The 15,805-nt window shown below is 43.0% G+C and overlaps 2 protein-coding genes across 10 annotated transcripts in view; one reads left to right on the top strand and one right to left on the bottom strand.

Annotated features, from left to right (window-relative positions):
* Positions 1-15,805, bottom strand: part of LOC147999098 (disks large homolog 5-like) — a 44,975-nt gene that overhangs the window by 1,443 nt on the left and 27,727 nt on the right. For both annotated transcript variants that reach the window (XM_087596117.1, XM_087596116.1), the window contains 2 exons: positions 1,876-2,035; positions 563-706 (listed from right to left, as the gene is read on the bottom strand). In XM_087596117.1, the coding sequence (XP_087452243.1) occupies positions 563-706; positions 1,876-1,886 (155 nt within the window). In that variant the 5' untranslated portion in view covers positions 1,887-2,035. The remainder of the gene's footprint in view (positions 1-562; positions 707-1,875; positions 2,036-15,805) is intronic.
* The window catches only part of LOC147999100 (disks large homolog 5-like), a 37,378-nt gene that overhangs the window by 12,862 nt on the left and 8,711 nt on the right, over positions 1-15,805 (top strand). For 3 of the 8 annotated variants that reach the window (XM_087596067.1, XM_087596068.1, XM_087596066.1), the window contains exons 2-3: positions 8,051-8,209; positions 10,802-11,178. The exons of 1 other annotated variant lie outside the window; for it this stretch is intronic. The gene's annotated coding sequence lies outside the window, so the exon portion shown is untranslated. Of the gene's footprint in view, positions 1-8,050; positions 8,210-10,801; positions 11,179-14,397; positions 14,515-15,805 lie in introns of those variants that run through there. 4 more of the 8 variants (XM_087596069.1, XM_087596064.1, XM_087596065.1 and 1 more) reach the window with 3 other exon arrangements.

The following is a 15,805-nucleotide window of genomic DNA, read 5'->3' as shown; positions in this document are numbered from 1 at the left end:
CTCCACCAGGACCCAGATTCCCATAAAGACTTCATAGAATACATCTCCATACATGTAAGGCTGCTGCACAAACAGCAAACGGCCAATCCAGGGAAGAATAAATTGTTTCTGTGACCCAAGCACGAATAAGAGTCCATGTCTGTCCAAAAGAACAAGGGATCTACAACTACCCATGAGAGCCCAATGCATCGGGACAGCATCAATTAGTAGGCAGTAAACAACCACAAGAGGACAGTAGAACCAAGGGAGGTCATGCAAACCATGTGGTCCCCACATTGAGCTTTGTTAAACCTGGTATGACCCCAGAGGCCCAGGTTGGCCTAATAACACTCTGATGCCTGAATCTGTGTAGTTCTATCCAGAGCCTTCTAAAGATGCATAGACACTGTGGTGATAAATGACAGTCTCATATGGAACTGAAACTGAGTCCAAAAGACCCACGGCACAGTGATATTTAAACAGCAGAAGAGATGGGCCCAGAGCTGCAGACCCCCCGGTCCAGAACAAAGAGAGGCAGACATGGCCATTCCACAAGTGATGGGCCCTTCTGACCAGTACTTACCGATAGAAGTTAATCTCCTTCTTGAGCTCCTGAAATTTCTCACGATGTTCAATATTCTTTGTGTCTAAGTTGTGCAGTAATGACATGACCTCTTTCTCCTTTATCTTCAAGTTTTCATAAAATGGATTTGGCCTGAAGTAGGGGCTGGCCCCAGGAAGATAGAACCCAATGAACATCGAGGTTTAGGATTATATGAACTCAGGCTGTGTCCTGTACTACCCCAGCCCTGGAAGGACACTTTCTGAATTCTACATATTTGGATCTTCTTCAGCTTCAGAAACTTGGAATTGTGTGCCCAGGACAACAGAAGCTAAGCACCCAGATAAAGGGTTCCCTGGCTCACTTTTTTCAATCAGGAGGGCTGGATCTGCATTCAAACCTGTTATGCGGTCAAGAGCCTAGGCCACAGAGCTTACCCAACCACACACACACACACATACATCCAGAAACCTCTGATTTCATTTTTCCTGTTTTGACAAGTGGAATGCTACAAGCCGAATAACTAATATTCTAGAGGCAGACAGTAATCATAATTCTGGAGATGAGACCAGATATTGCCACAAACTTATAATCTGCTCAAGGCATACAAATGTATAGACAAATGTGACCACACAGGCAAAGAACTGTACTGTTGAAAGTGGGGCTTCCAAAATAACGCACTTACACCTCCATGAAACTATTATAAAGGTAAATCCTGAGGTCAAAAAACAGACCCCTAAATTCCAAGTGTGCAGGGACATAGAAACATATAAAAGTTGTACATAGGCATGCAGACCTGTGCACACACAGACACACAAACTGGGACACACCCACAAGAAAAGAAAATTAAACAGACTCAGAGAATGAGAAAGAGAGACAAATATGGAAAGAGCACAATGAGAATCATTAGAAATGTATGCACCATTACTGTCTCAGTGTTTAAGGCACACAGACAAGAAGGAACAGGCCAGAGCCTCAGGCCTTCTAGTTAAGCATGGAGATGAACAATGTGGGACCTGTTACCTAAGGGTGCTGCCATGAGATGATAGCGTTCAGTCACCTTCCTAGCAAGTACAAACACTCTCCACAAACTCACAACACCTAGAACCTTGCAAAGCTACCACCTGTCAAGGGCTATCAAATTGTACACTGGGAACTCATGCTCCAGTGACTTTATCCCTGAAATCTTCACTCAGATCACAAGTTCAGATTTTCAACAGGCTGAATCAGAGAGTCCATTTTCAATCTCACTCCTCAGTAAGGGTCAGGTTCTGAATCTCCTCTCTATGGGAGATGAGGTTTAGAACAAGGTCTTTGTTTGGAGCAATGCATACCTCTTACTCATGGATCCCCCTGTCACATAAAGGAGGCGATCTGTCAGCTCATTTCTCTCCTTGGTAGTTAGCTCCAGTTCTCTATTCAGCCTCTCCTCTTCCTCGTTGGCCTGCACCTTGTTTAGGACATTTTCAGGGGATGACGTCTGTCTGCGGGCCTCTGTAGGTAGAAGAACACAAGTGAACCCGCATGGGGCGAATGCATAGAGCATACACAGACCACAGTGAGGTCCAAACAGGAGAACATGCTTGGAAGCCAGTGTCACTGCAAGGAGTTTGGTCTATGTGTAAGAGGCATCCTAAGTGGATCACAGTTCCCCCACTACTATATAGAGACCAAGAGATGTAAGCAGCCAGGTGTTCCCCATGCCTGTCCACACAGGCTTACAAGTACCAGAGAGATGCCTTCTCCAGGATTATTATCAGGTAAGCAGGCTACAACCTGGTTTCAGGACCCTCACCCCTCTGGTTTCAGAAGTCAGATCATCAATTCAGCATCCACAATGACTTGATTGATCAGGGATACTCAGATATCCTACACTGTTACTCTAGTCCAATAACTTTGCATTAAAAAGTCATGTAGGGGGAGGACATGGTCAACAGACTTATTAATTCCCCCTACTGAAATGACAAATGCCCCAGAAGTGCCAATAGGTTACAGGCTCTTTCTCTACCTGCTCCATATAGTTTGGCTACTGTAGAAAAATATCTGCCACACAGAACCTCTATTATATGAAGGTAAGATTGGCCCCGTCACCCGGAGGTATTCAGAGGAGTTCTAAGAATATAAGGTCATGCCAGGAGCACAGTTCTCTCCCTCTTACGACTGTCAGATATTCACTGAATTTAAAGAAGCAATGAAAGTGAAGTACATTGATGCCCTGTTTAATTCAGAAAAGTTATACCCTCCATGCCTCCTGATGGTGTTATTATATCAATTTAACATACCAAATGCACTGTAAAAGTAAAGACTAGAAGTTCACCCAATAATAGCATAGGCATTGCCATATCCTCCATGTGGTTATGGAGAAACTAATGATGTGAAAACCTTGACTTTCAGGAATTGTGATAATCATGGAATTCAATATCTGTGGAGATGTTCCAGTGGTTGTGGCCCATTACTAAGAAGGCCAGCAGAAGACCCCCACACACACCCCTGACAGGAAGCTCAACATACACTGCCCAGAACTTACTCCACATTCCCCATGTCCTGTGTCCATCATTACCTTTAGGTTTCGTTTGCTTCACTCTAGACTCTTCTCTATCAACATCAACTCTCCCAAAGTGCCTACAAAGACGGGCAAACATGTCTGTGGATATATCCTTTGGACACTAAGAGAAAAAGTAGGGAATTGGTTGTCACAACAATACTGGTGACATCACAGGGATTCCAAGAAGTCTCTAGGAGACAATAGAATGTCCACGAAGGGACGGCTGATGTCATGGATAAGAGACTTTGCCTTCTTGCTAATGTTCTCCCTGTACTGAGCAAAAGCTGATGTGCCCTTTTCAGGGGACTTCCCTGTGGCATAGCCACTGAGCACCACATGATTCCAAAGCCAAATTTGGCTCTAGGCTTGATTGGAAAAACCTAAGTCATTGCTATGTATCTAAATGAGTGCTTCCTCCCCAATCCCTGCACAGAAATGTTTCATCCTACCTCAAATTCTCCTCAGTCAGCAATATTACCCATTAATGATTACTGAGAAATCACACCAGTTCCTATAAGTAGTCAAAGAGGTCTCCTGTCTCATCATGTGCAGGTGCATGAAATCAAACCCAGAAATAGCCTGTAGGGTAGGTTGTAATGTGGGTGTGTGTTATAGGTACAACCTGAAGCCTTGTGCTTAACATTTGACAGTTGCCACCAGATTCTTCAGGAGAAAGAATTGCATTCATTATGGTCCTGGCAACAATGTGGTGATCTGTTAGGAGAGGAAACTGAAATATTGGATCCACCAGTGAATGCACCCTCAGGCTGAGTGTGGGGCTCTCCTCTTTGCACTTAAGTTACCAAAGTAGGATTGCTTACAGGCCTCTCTAAGCTATAACGTGTGATTTCATCTGAAAAATAAAAAGGTCAGCAGATGTGTGGGGGGGGATGCAGCCAAAGGAGTAGGACAAGCCTAGAGACATAACTCAGTGGACAGAGTAAGAAACAAGCATCTTCACTCCTGTTTCATGGATCACCCCACAAAACACAAAAGCATCTATCGTACTAAAAAAAAAAACCAGTTATTTTATTGAATGCATACACTAATACTGTTTACAGTATTAGTAGCAAAGCTCAGATTTTGGGGGCAGATCCATGACTTGAACTATCTTCCGGAAAACATATAAAGCAATAAATAAATAAATAAATAAATAAATAAATAAGAAAAAAACAGAAAAATAAAAAAACACAAAAAGCACAAGCCTCTCATGTGAAGTTACAGAAGAGTGATCCAGTGGTCGCTTCTGACCAGGCCATTTTAGCTATGACAGTGCATAGTGACCCTTAATTTGATGGGTCTTATATAAAGCTTTGTGCAATATTGTCATTTTAACAAACCTCATCCAGAACATACATAACGACACAGGATATGATTGCCATGTCCTTGCTGTGTATCAAGTTATTTTTCTGTGTCCTTGATTGTCAGGCATATTACAGCAACAATCTGAGATGGCTGGTAGACTTGGAAGAAAGTGGATATGAAAGATCCCCGTTTGATATCAGTACAGCCATTTCTTAAGAATGAGAATCCTTTAAGCTGGCCCTCACTTAGCCCCGTGACATTAGACAATAGACCAGAAAGTACAGAAAGCACATTCCCACCCACTCTCTAGGAAGCTGCCCGACCATAAGAACAGAGGGTACAGAACATATTTACTGCAGGGCAATTACAAGACAGGAAACATCTCTGGGAAGCTGACTGACCACTATAGAAGTAAGATGTCCTTGGTACTGAATGCAGCTGTGCTATAGGCTGACATCGCTATAACCTTGTCCTGGGAACTCCAGAAGAGAAACACCTGCCAAGACAGATATCCTTGATCCTTGTCCTGGGAACCCCAGGATAAGAAAACATATATCAAGTCAGACGTCCTTCCTACAGAAATAGCTACATTGATGTGGTTAAGGCCTTATCCCAGGAATTCCAGTATGAGAAACATCTGCCTAGTTATCCTTGGCACCGAAATAGCTGAGCTAATGAAACTGTGTGATCGTAAATGACTGTTTAAGCTGTACATTTCTGTTGTTCGAGGCTCCTCACATCCCTCCTGCGTGTGGACCGTGTCGAGCCCCAGTGCATTGGTATCCCAAAGTAAACCTCTTGTTTTTACATCAAGACTGAGTCCTGTGTGTTCATGGGGTGGTGATTGTCCTCAGGACTGGAGCGAGAGTCTCCTCTGTCTGAGGGTCTTTCAGATAAAGCTATAGTTGTGGGTTACACACCTCAGCTCTCATTGGCTAATGCTGTCCTCACAGTCCTTGGAGGCCCCTTTGTAAGACGACCTGTTGGAAAGTGGAAGCAGCTTTATTTGAGCTCAAAGTGAACCTGACGAGCAACGTAGAGAACAAGATGGGGTAACTGAGAACCTGTCTAAAACCAGCACAGAAACCCACCCTTCATTCAAAGCATCATCTACCAATTCTTGAATTTTTACCATTCTCTGCCAACCAGTCTTTCATTCAGGAAAGGTAGAAAAGAACTGGAAATGATCTTTGTATTCTAAGGACCTCGATCTGTCTTTCCTTAGGTCCACGTTAAGAACAAATGAAATGGGTATCACCATCTGAATAACTTAGTATCACCTACTCAGCATTTCTAGCCTAATACTGTGCCTATGGCAATCTCAAGCTTCCCTGAGTGTTGCTGCCCCAGCAAGAAGAATGAAGAACTGAGGTCAAACCCCAGTGAACCTTTCAAGGGGTTAGAAGAAAGCCATCAGAGATACTGCACTTCTTTGTCCTTAGATTAAATCAAGATGATACAACGTGAATCTATTGGGCTATTCAACCATACATCTTCCTCACAACCCCACCTATCTGAGTTCATTGCTTGGCAGAATTCATGCCCCACCATCCTAGATATTTCTTGATTCATTGCTGCCAAGGGCCAGGTTTCCTGAGTTTTGTTTTTTATAGAATTGGGTGTAGGCAATCATAGTTGCCCTCTGTAAGAAATGACAAATATCTATAATAACTGACCACACTGGACTTGTGTATACAAGTACAGTAGTGGAAAATTCAGCATAACTGAGGAGTGGGAAATCACCACTGTGTCCTGGCCTTTCTCTGCCCATATCACAGCTCACAGGCAGCTGGGGCAAACCTTGAGTTCCTCTGTAGAAACAGAGTGATGTTGAATGGACACTGAGCAGGCAGAGCAACACAGCTGAGGCAACTCAATTCCAGCAACAAATGCATTATTTGTTTCCCATCTTAACAGCTCCCTTTGAGGACTTGTCCCCACACCTAGCTTAAACACAGCAATTTTCATACATGCCCGCCTGCTATTTCATATTGTTGCTGTAATACGCCTCCACATCATAGATTCCAAAAAAGAAAGAAAATAAACCTGACACTGAGAAGGGTGATGCGTGTCAACATCTAGTGTGTTGGGGGCCCAGGTACGGTCACAAATAACCAGGACACAGGGGATGCAGAGCAAAGGCAGATGCAACTGCATGCAGCTGCAAGCTTATTAACCCTTATATAGGCATGAATATGCATTACCTCACTTTCCCTTTTGGCAAGATATAATAAGTTCGTTATTCCCATGATACCAGGAACGACTGAGGCAAGACTAGGCAAAGAAGTGAGACTAAGCAAAGGCTTCTCCTTAAAATATCTGTATAGCAAATCACCCCTCTTCCTAGTATCACAATATACTTGTCATAACCCAGAGAGCATGAGAGCCGCTTCCACAAAAAACGGACACAGTACAGCATAGAGTAAGGTAAAGTGAGAAAAACATTTCCTTCTCAAGGGCAGCATTGCAGCCCCTGCTTGCATCTCTCAGCCGTCTTTCCTTGATCCTGTCTGGGAAGTGTCTCTCAGTGACTCCTCAATTTCACTCTTTGTCCTTTTGTTTTAAAAGTAACACTTTCTATAACATAGCTAAATGTCCTTGAAGGGGTTTAATCATGCAAAAAGAAAGCAATATAATATATAATGTATGCAACCTTTAATGAGTGTATCTATTTTCTTAGGGGTATTTTTCAGATACCTTCCCAGATCTGGATTTAAATTTGGTAATTGTTATCTGGAATATATATTGGTTATATATTCCAGTTTTCTGGCGTAAAGTCCTCGGGAGTAAGAACTAATGATTTTGGAATTTGCTCGGTGTCTATTGTTATGGCCCTCATTTCATTTCTGATTTTTAAGTCATGTATTGTCTCTCTTGTGCATTGTTAGTTTGAGGAAGGGGTTGTCTCTCTTGTGGATCTTCTCAAAAAAAAAAGAGGAAGAAAAGAAAAAGACAGCTCTTGCTTTCCTTGACTTTGTATTTTTCTCTTTGTTTCTAAAGGCTTGATTTCAACCCTGAGTTTATTGCCCTTCATCAGATCCTACCAGACTGTCTATGGGATGAGGCTTTGCCTCCTCTTGGTAACAGCAGCATGGAATAAATGAAGCTTCTGCTGATCTCTGTTGTGGTGTTGCACATCACAATCTCACCGAAAACCATGCATAGCCTGGTTTTAGGCTCTATTAAAGCAGCCAACTAATTCAGTGTTCCCTGCAAGGTGCCATGGAACAGTAGTAACATAATTCTGCATGCACATCGACAGGTTTCTCCACGGTCTTCTGGGTCATCTGATAATAATTTATAGTGAGTTCATGGATGAACACACACACAAACATACACACACACTTTAATGACATGGTGCATATTCTTTGCACACCAAAAATAAAGTGAGCGTTACTGAAAATGCACCAATAATGGAATCGATGGAGGGAGCTGTGGGGAAGCTGGGGCTTAGAGTTACTTAAAAGACCAGATGCAGATTCGCAGATTCTCCTTCTATTGGAGGAGAAACTTGATAGACAATGTGGTTCTTTATTTTCTTTCTCTAGAGCACACAGGACTAGGGTGGCAGCTAGGGCTTTGAGCATGTTTGGCAAGTACTGTAGCACTGAATTAAATCCTAGGGCTGGAACCCTATTAATCGTCTACAACAATTACAGGGCAGGCTAGATGACGACACTCAGCTGACAATGTGGACATCTCAAGACAGTCACTGGACAATGGCTGACACACTTGTCTGAAGACTGGAAATGTTTCTCGATCTTGGAGAGGAAAGAAGGACCCTCCAACTACACTGTCCTCTAAGGAAGTTTATTCAGGTGAGGGATGACAGGGACTGTTTTGTCTCACGTCACACATGTCAGTAGAAAATATCCTAGGTATTGGATGCCGCTGTTAGCATTAACAGAACAAAGCCCATAGTGTTGGGAAGATTAATAAATTATGAGTAGGATTAGAAAACCCCAAGCCTCTTCCAGGTTCTAGGAGAGCAAAAAAAAAAAAAAATACCACGAAATACGGCATTAATGTGATAGTTTGGTTAAATCTAGTTACTAGTTTCTATTGTGATACCTATTGTCAGTGCCTGCGCTGACAGTGTGTGAATATCGGGTGTAGGTTTGTGGGGTTGAAAGAAAACACGTACACGGGTCACCCCTTTTTAGCGAGTGCCACCAAGGCTTTACTGAGATCTCCTTATATACCAGAGGCAAAAGCCATGGAAAAACAACAAGGCAGGTGAAAATCCCCAACCAGGAAATTAGGACAAGTCTGTGAGGTGAAAGTTCCAGCCCAATCAGGGGCATAAACAGCTTCTTAAAAACAAGAAGCAAGAAAGCTCAGTGGGGAGGAAGGGTGCCATGGAAAATCCCAGCCCCAAATCAGGGGCTAAAAGCAGCTGTCAAAGGTGTAAACAATTTCTTGCTATAGCAGGCTGAAAGGCTCAGCGAGGGGGGAGGGAAACACCAAGGTAGAGCCCAACAGGAGCCTTCACTGGTGGCTCTAATGTTTCACTTTCCTCTGCCAACTGGCCTCCACACTGTTTCTAGGACCATAATGATTGCAAGTCTTCCTCCTAAGGAATTTTGTGTCAACCATTGAATGCTAAGCACAAGGCTTCATGGGTGTTCCCCTAACACACACCCATGTTGCAACCTTCCATGCAGGCTATTTCTTGATGTGATTTCAAGCACCTGTACATAATAAGACAGGAGAACATTTTGACTGCATATTCAAACTCGTATTATTTCTCAGGAATTTTTAATGGCTAATATTGGTGAAGAAGGATAATTTGAGTTAGGATGAGACATTTTTTGGGCAGGATTTGGAAGGAAACATTCATTTAGATGCATAGGAATTACTAAGGTTTTTATAATCAACCCTTGAGGAAAATTTGGCTTCGGAAGCAGGAGGTGCTCAGTGGCTCTGCCCCGGGAAAGTCTCCTGGTAAGGCCACCTCAGCTTATGCTCAGTACAGGGAGAACATTAGCAGGGAGGCAAAGTCTGCTCCCCACGACATCAGCTGTCCCTTCTTGGACATTCTATTGTCTCCTAGAGAGTTCTTGGCGTCCTGTGCTATGTCACCAATGTTGTAGTGACAACCAGTGCCCTAGATTGTCTCAGTCCGAGTCTGGCAGATACATCCTAAGACATATTTTCCAGTCTTAGAAGTGTTTTGGGAGGGGGGATGTCGATTGTGGAGAGACTAGGGTGAAGGAGTCTGACCTTTCATCTCAAAGAAATGATGGACATAGAAAGTGGTTCTGGGGAATGTGGAGTAAGTTCTGGGCAGTGTCTTTTGAGCATCTGTGGAGGCGGGGGGGAGGGATGGTTGGGGTCCTGCAAGCTTAAGCTGACCTTTCTAGCAATTGGCCATAACAACTGGAGCATCTGCAAAGGAATTGAATTTCCATGAATATCACAATTCCTGAAAGTCATGGATTTCAGAACATTAATTTTCCCATCCCCAAAGAAAGGATATGGTAAGGCCAATGCTACTATTCTGTGAACTTCTGGCCTTTACTTTTAAAGTGGATTGGTGGCTTGCTTTTTGTTTGTTTATTTATTTATTTAGTTGGTAATATTATTTATTGCCAAAGTCAAACATCTGGGTTACATCCTGGGACCCACATGACAGAAGGAGAGAAATGGCTCCTGAAAGTTGTTTGGTCATGTGCTGCACACACACACACACACACACACAGACACACACACACACACACACACACTCACACACACACACTCACACACACACAGACACTCACACTCATCACACACAAACTTTTACGCAATAGTAATTTTTCTTAGAGTCTGATATAATTGGTTCTAATACAAAGACAGCCTGAGTGTAGTTACTATATAATTAAATTGTACTCATGCTCTCAGGCAAAGAGTTTAAAGTTTATAGGTACCTAATAAACTCGCATTGGGACATATAAAGAACATTTAAATGTTCAGCAGAAATACAAAGAACAACTAATTTAATTTGTTAAAAGTGAAAGCTTATACAATTCTGAAGGTTTTTATGCTGGTTTTATTATACATGTAATTATGAAAAGAAAACATACATACTTGATCAATGAAATGAGGAAGATTGATTTAATGAACAGAAAAATGGATGGTACTTCAAAATTTCCATGATTACATATTAACTATTTAATTCCCTCCACAATAGCAAGAAACGGACATTATTATTTATGCGACATTACAGATACATAAACCGAGAAAATATTGTTTGGCCTGATTTTCTGAGTTTTTTAAAGGTTTAGTTAATTGACAGAGCTGTGCTTTAAAATTAGGGTCCATATTCTTCTGTTTTAAATGTGTGACACTTTTCTCTTTTTTTCTCCATCTTTATTAAATGGGTATTTCTTATTTACATTTCAATTGTTATTACCTTTCTGGGTTTCCAGGCAAACATCCCCCTAACCCCCCCTCCCCTTCTCTATTGGTGTTCCCTCCCCATCCTCCTCCCATTACCGTCCTCCCCCCAACAATCCCTTTCACTGGGGGTTCACTCTTGGCAAGACCAAGGGCTTCCCTTTTATTTCTAGTGGGTGCTGCTCTCCCTGCTCCGTGGGAAGTGGATGGGGGGAAGGCCCGGGCCTGAGGTGAGTTGGAACTGGGGTAGAAAGGCATAGGGCCTCCTAGGTGAGAATGCCAAACCACCACTGCTGCTGCAGCCACCATGGAGAAGCCCTTGTTCCTGCTGCAGGGAGGAGAGTCTGGTGGCCACAAGATGGCTGAAGGGGAGCTGAGAGTGGACAGTTTCATCACCCGCCTGCTGGAGGTATGAGGATATCGTCCGGGAAAAATTGTGCAGATGACTGGAGCAGAAGTCCGAGGGCTGTGTATCACGTCTCGTGAAATCTTTCTTAGCCAGCCAACAGCTGTGAACACAGGTTTCTTTTGGAGAGCAGGCCTGTGCAGGCCCAGAACCTAGGTGGGACAGTTCAAGCTACCCTTTTTCCATGGCCAATCTCAGATCATATTCAGAAAGTATTTCTTGGGCTAAAGAGATGGCTTAGTGGTTAAGAGCACTGACAGCTCTTCCAGAGGTCCTGAGTTCAAATCCCAGCAACCACATGGTGGCTCACAACCATCTGTAATGAGATCTGATGCCCTCTTCTGGTGTGTCTGAAGACAGTCACGGTGTACTTGTATATAATAAATGAATAAATAAATCTTTAAAAAAAAAAGAGTATTTCTTCCAGGTTTTGGATTTCCAATTTATGGAATTGAACTAACTTAGTGATGGTGGAAGTGACACAGAGAGTTAAAGTACAGAAGGAATAATCCAGAATGTCCACCAACAGTTGCTGTCACACCAGGGCTTTTAAAAGCTCAGTTGCTAGAGAAGCAATGTAGTCTTTGGTTATTCTCAAGCTTAGGTCTTCTAGTCATTATAAGCTGACCATGACACAAAAAGAGTCATCTATATCAAAATAGAGAATAGTAACTAGATTCACACCACACTATCACATTACTACTGTATTTGACGTTCTCTTTTAATATCTAAGAACCCGGAAGAGGCCTGGGTCTTGCTACACATACTTATAATTTATGTCCCCACTGTCAGCTGAGATTCTTCATGCAGCCTGGGGTCAAGGAGGTCATCCCACAAAGCACAAAACACCCATCTCAGATAAACATGTATGGTTTATTGAATCCAAAACATCCAAGAATTTCAGGACACAATTAAATGTTGAAACCTAAGGATAATAGATAGAGAAGAGAATTAAGATTTCTAGTTCATAGATCCAGTAAACATCTTCAACAAATCATAGCAGCAAACTTCCATAAGGTAAAGAAAGAAAAGGCCATAAAGGTACAACAAGCCTACAGAACATCAAACTAATTGTACCAGAAAAATTCCTCCATTCACGTAATAATTAAAACGCTAAAAGCACAGATCAAGAAAGAACATTAAAAGGGGTAAGGTATAAATATCTAGTAACAAATAAATTCAGACGTATCTGAATTACACCAGACTTCTCAACAGAGATTCTAAAAGTCAGAAAATCTTGGGCAGATGTAATGCAGACACAGGCCCCTATATCCAGCATAATCCTCCATCACCATAAAAGGAAGAACCAGGATATTTCATGAGAAAACCAAATTTAAACAATTCTTTTCTGTAAGAAAGCACAACAGAGGCTAATAGGAGGAAAACTCCAAGACAATGAACTAAACTATAACCAAGAAAAACCAAGACATTAATCTTCTCTCAATAATTTATAAAAAGATAAGCACACAAACATAATTTCACCTATAACCAGAAAAAGAAGAGAAAGCAGCAATCGTTGGATTTAATATCTGACCAGATCTTCTTTCCCTAATCCCAAAGCTCCCAGGGGCCAAACTGCCAGCCAAAGTGTATGCAAGGATGCTCTATGGTTCAAGGTGAGGCCTATTGCCCCACCAAATGCAGATCCTAGAGGTGTGAGGTGGGGATGGATATGTGTGGGTGCAGGAGCACTGTCACATAGGCAAAGCTGAGCAGAAATGGGATGTAAGGTTTGATGAGGGGAGTGTGGAAAGCAGGACAACAGTTGAAATGTAAATAAATAAAATAACCGATTAATAAAAAATAGCGAAAAATAAAATTTCAAGTAAAAAGGTAAATGAAAATTAAACCAAACCAAACAAACAAACAAACAAAAACCCCTGTAGTGTATTGGCCTAATGCTGCTTGTATTTTAATGCTAATTTGTTGAACTCAACACTGGTTAACCCTGAAAAACTGACCCTGCTCCCAGTTAACTGTGATTATAAAGAAGCCAACAGCCAACAGCTGCACAGCAGAGAGATGGGGGAGGGGAGCTTTGAGGGCTTTGCTAGAGAGGATCATGAGGAGGGAAGAAGGAGGAAGAAGCTGCCAGAGAATAAAGGAAGAACATGTGTGATGGAGAGGAGAGAGGAAGAGGACAGCAGCCATGGTTAAGGGAGAGGAGCGCCTGGTCCTGAGGGCTGTCCAAGGGGAACAAAGAGCAGCCAAGATGCTACACAGTCAGTAAGAGCAGCTCTCAGGCGAGCAGAGATCAGCAGAGACCCCAGACCAACAAGCTACGCAAGCATAACTCCATCCAAACTCCCTCTCAATATCCCGTGTCCTCCGTGGGCCTGGCCTCAGCGTGTGTCCTGTGTCAGCACATGTGTCTGTCTCAGCTGACATCACTCTGTCCATCAGCACGAGTCCAAGGAAACAGTGAGAAACTACACAGCCCACCAGAAGGGTTTTTGCTGTGGTTCTATGAAGTCCCAACAAATGCAGCTCAACTACAGAATGCAAGGCAGACCAATGCATGTGTGTTCTTAGTGCAGAACCCTTCATCACGTGTCCTTTCACATGTGTGCTTTAGCAGAACATCCTTTTACCTGCGTCTGCCTCAGTGAAACGTTCCTTCACACATCTGCCTTAGCCTTTCACCTGTGTCCACTTCAGAGAACCAATCCTTCAGGTGTAGAATTTCTCTAGATTAGCAAACCGCATACAGAACATTCAGAACAAAACAAGGTGTGTGGTCAGCATGTCCTTGAGCCAAGTCCCTTCTCCTCGTCAGTGACAGCAGGCGTGTTACAGCAACAATATGAAATGGCTGGCAGGCATGGAACAAAATGGCAAAGGTATTCTGGGGGATGTCACACCGTACCAGCCAGCAGCTCAACTGAATTTTTAAGTTTTGATGGTACAAGTGAATATACTTGACCTTCAAACGCTGAGAGAGCCCATCATAATATGAACTATATAATCTGGGCCAAGACCGCCTCTAGGGCAAAGGCCCTCAGCCTGGGGGTCGTGACCCACACAGGGTCTCCTATCAAATAGTTTACACTACAATAAAGATTCATTACAGTAGCAAATTTACAGTTGTGAAGTAGCGACAAAATAATTTGTAGTTGGGGGTCACCACAGCTTGAGGAACTGTTCTAAAGGGTTGAGGCCATAGGAAGGTTGAGAAACACTGCTCTAGGAATTTATGTTTTCTTTCTCTTTCATATTTTTCAGACAGAATCTCAAACTGTAGCTGAGATTGGCTTGGCTTGGAACACGTGTGTAGTTCATGCTGGCATCAGACTTATGGCAATTCTCCTGCTTCAGCCTCCTACTCAGGAGCCTACCAGGGTGAGATCACAACCACGTAATGGGATTGCTGTTCTTGGTTGTCAACTTGAGTGTACCTGGAATTAACTAATGCCAAATGGCTTGACGCCCTGTGAGGGGGATCTCTCTCTCTCTCTCTCTCTCTCTCTCTCTCTCTCTCTCTCTCTCTCTCTCCCCTCTCTCTCTCTCCTTCCTTCTTTCTGTTTTCCTCTCTTCAACCCCCTCCTCTTGGTCCTCCTCCTCTTCTTTGGTTTTTTTGAGACAGGGTTTCCCTGTGTAGCTCTGGCTGTCCTAGAATTCATATTGTAGACCAGGCTGGCCTTGAACTCAGAGATCCACCTGCCTCTACCTCCTGGATGCTGAGGCTAAAGGCATTAGCACCATTGGATTTTTTTTTCTTAATTAAATTTTCTGAAGCAAGAAGACCTACTTGTAATCCAAATCTTGGAGATCAGAAGATAAATCTTTAATTCAGATCTTTTGAGATGGAAAGGCCCACCTCTAATCTGGACCACACCTTCTTTTTTCTTTTTATTTTTTTTTCATCTTTATTAACTTGAGTATTTCTTATTTACATTTCGATTGTTATTCCCCTTCCCGATTTCCAGGCCAAAATCCCTCAACCCTTTCCCCTCCCCTTCTATTTGGGTGATCCCCTCCTCATCCTTCCCCGATAAGCGCCCTCCCCCCAACAATCATGATCACTGGGGGTTCAGTCTTGGCAGGACCAAGGGTTTCCCTTTCCGCTGGTGTTCTTACTAGGCTATTCATTGCTACGTATGCAGTTGGAGTCCACCGTCAGTCCATGTATAGTCTTTGGGTAGTGGCTTAGTCCCTGGAAGCTCTGGTTGGTTGGAATTCTTGTTCATATGGGGTCTCAACCCCCTTCAAGCTCTTCCAGTCCTTTCTCTGATTACATCAACGGGGGCCCAGTTCTCAGTTCAGTGGTTTAATGATGGCATTCGGCTACGTATTTGCTGTATTCTGGCTGTGTCTCTCAGGAGAGATCTACATCCAGTTCCTGTCGGCTTGCACTTCTTTGCTTCATCCATCTTATCTAATATCTGTATAGGTATGGACCACATGTGGGGCAGGCTCTGAATCGGTGTTCCTTCTGCCTCTGTTCTAAACTTTGCCTCCCTATTCCCTGCCAAGGGTATTCTTGTTCCCCTTTTAAAGAAGGAGTGAAGCATCTGCATTTTGGTCATCCTTCTTGATTTTCATGTGTTCTGTGCATCTAGGGTAATTCGAGCATTTGGGCTAATATCCACTTATCAATGAGTGCATACCATGTGTGTTTTCCTGTGATTGG

This window comes from Rattus norvegicus, chromosome 19 (genome assembly GCF_021556685.1).
Source record: "Rattus norvegicus strain SHRSP/BbbUtx chromosome 19, alternate assembly SHRSP_T2T, whole genome shotgun sequence".
NCBI lineage: Eukaryota > Metazoa > Chordata > Mammalia > Rodentia > Muridae > Rattus > Rattus norvegicus.
This window is presented reverse-complemented; position numbering and strand designations above follow the sequence as displayed.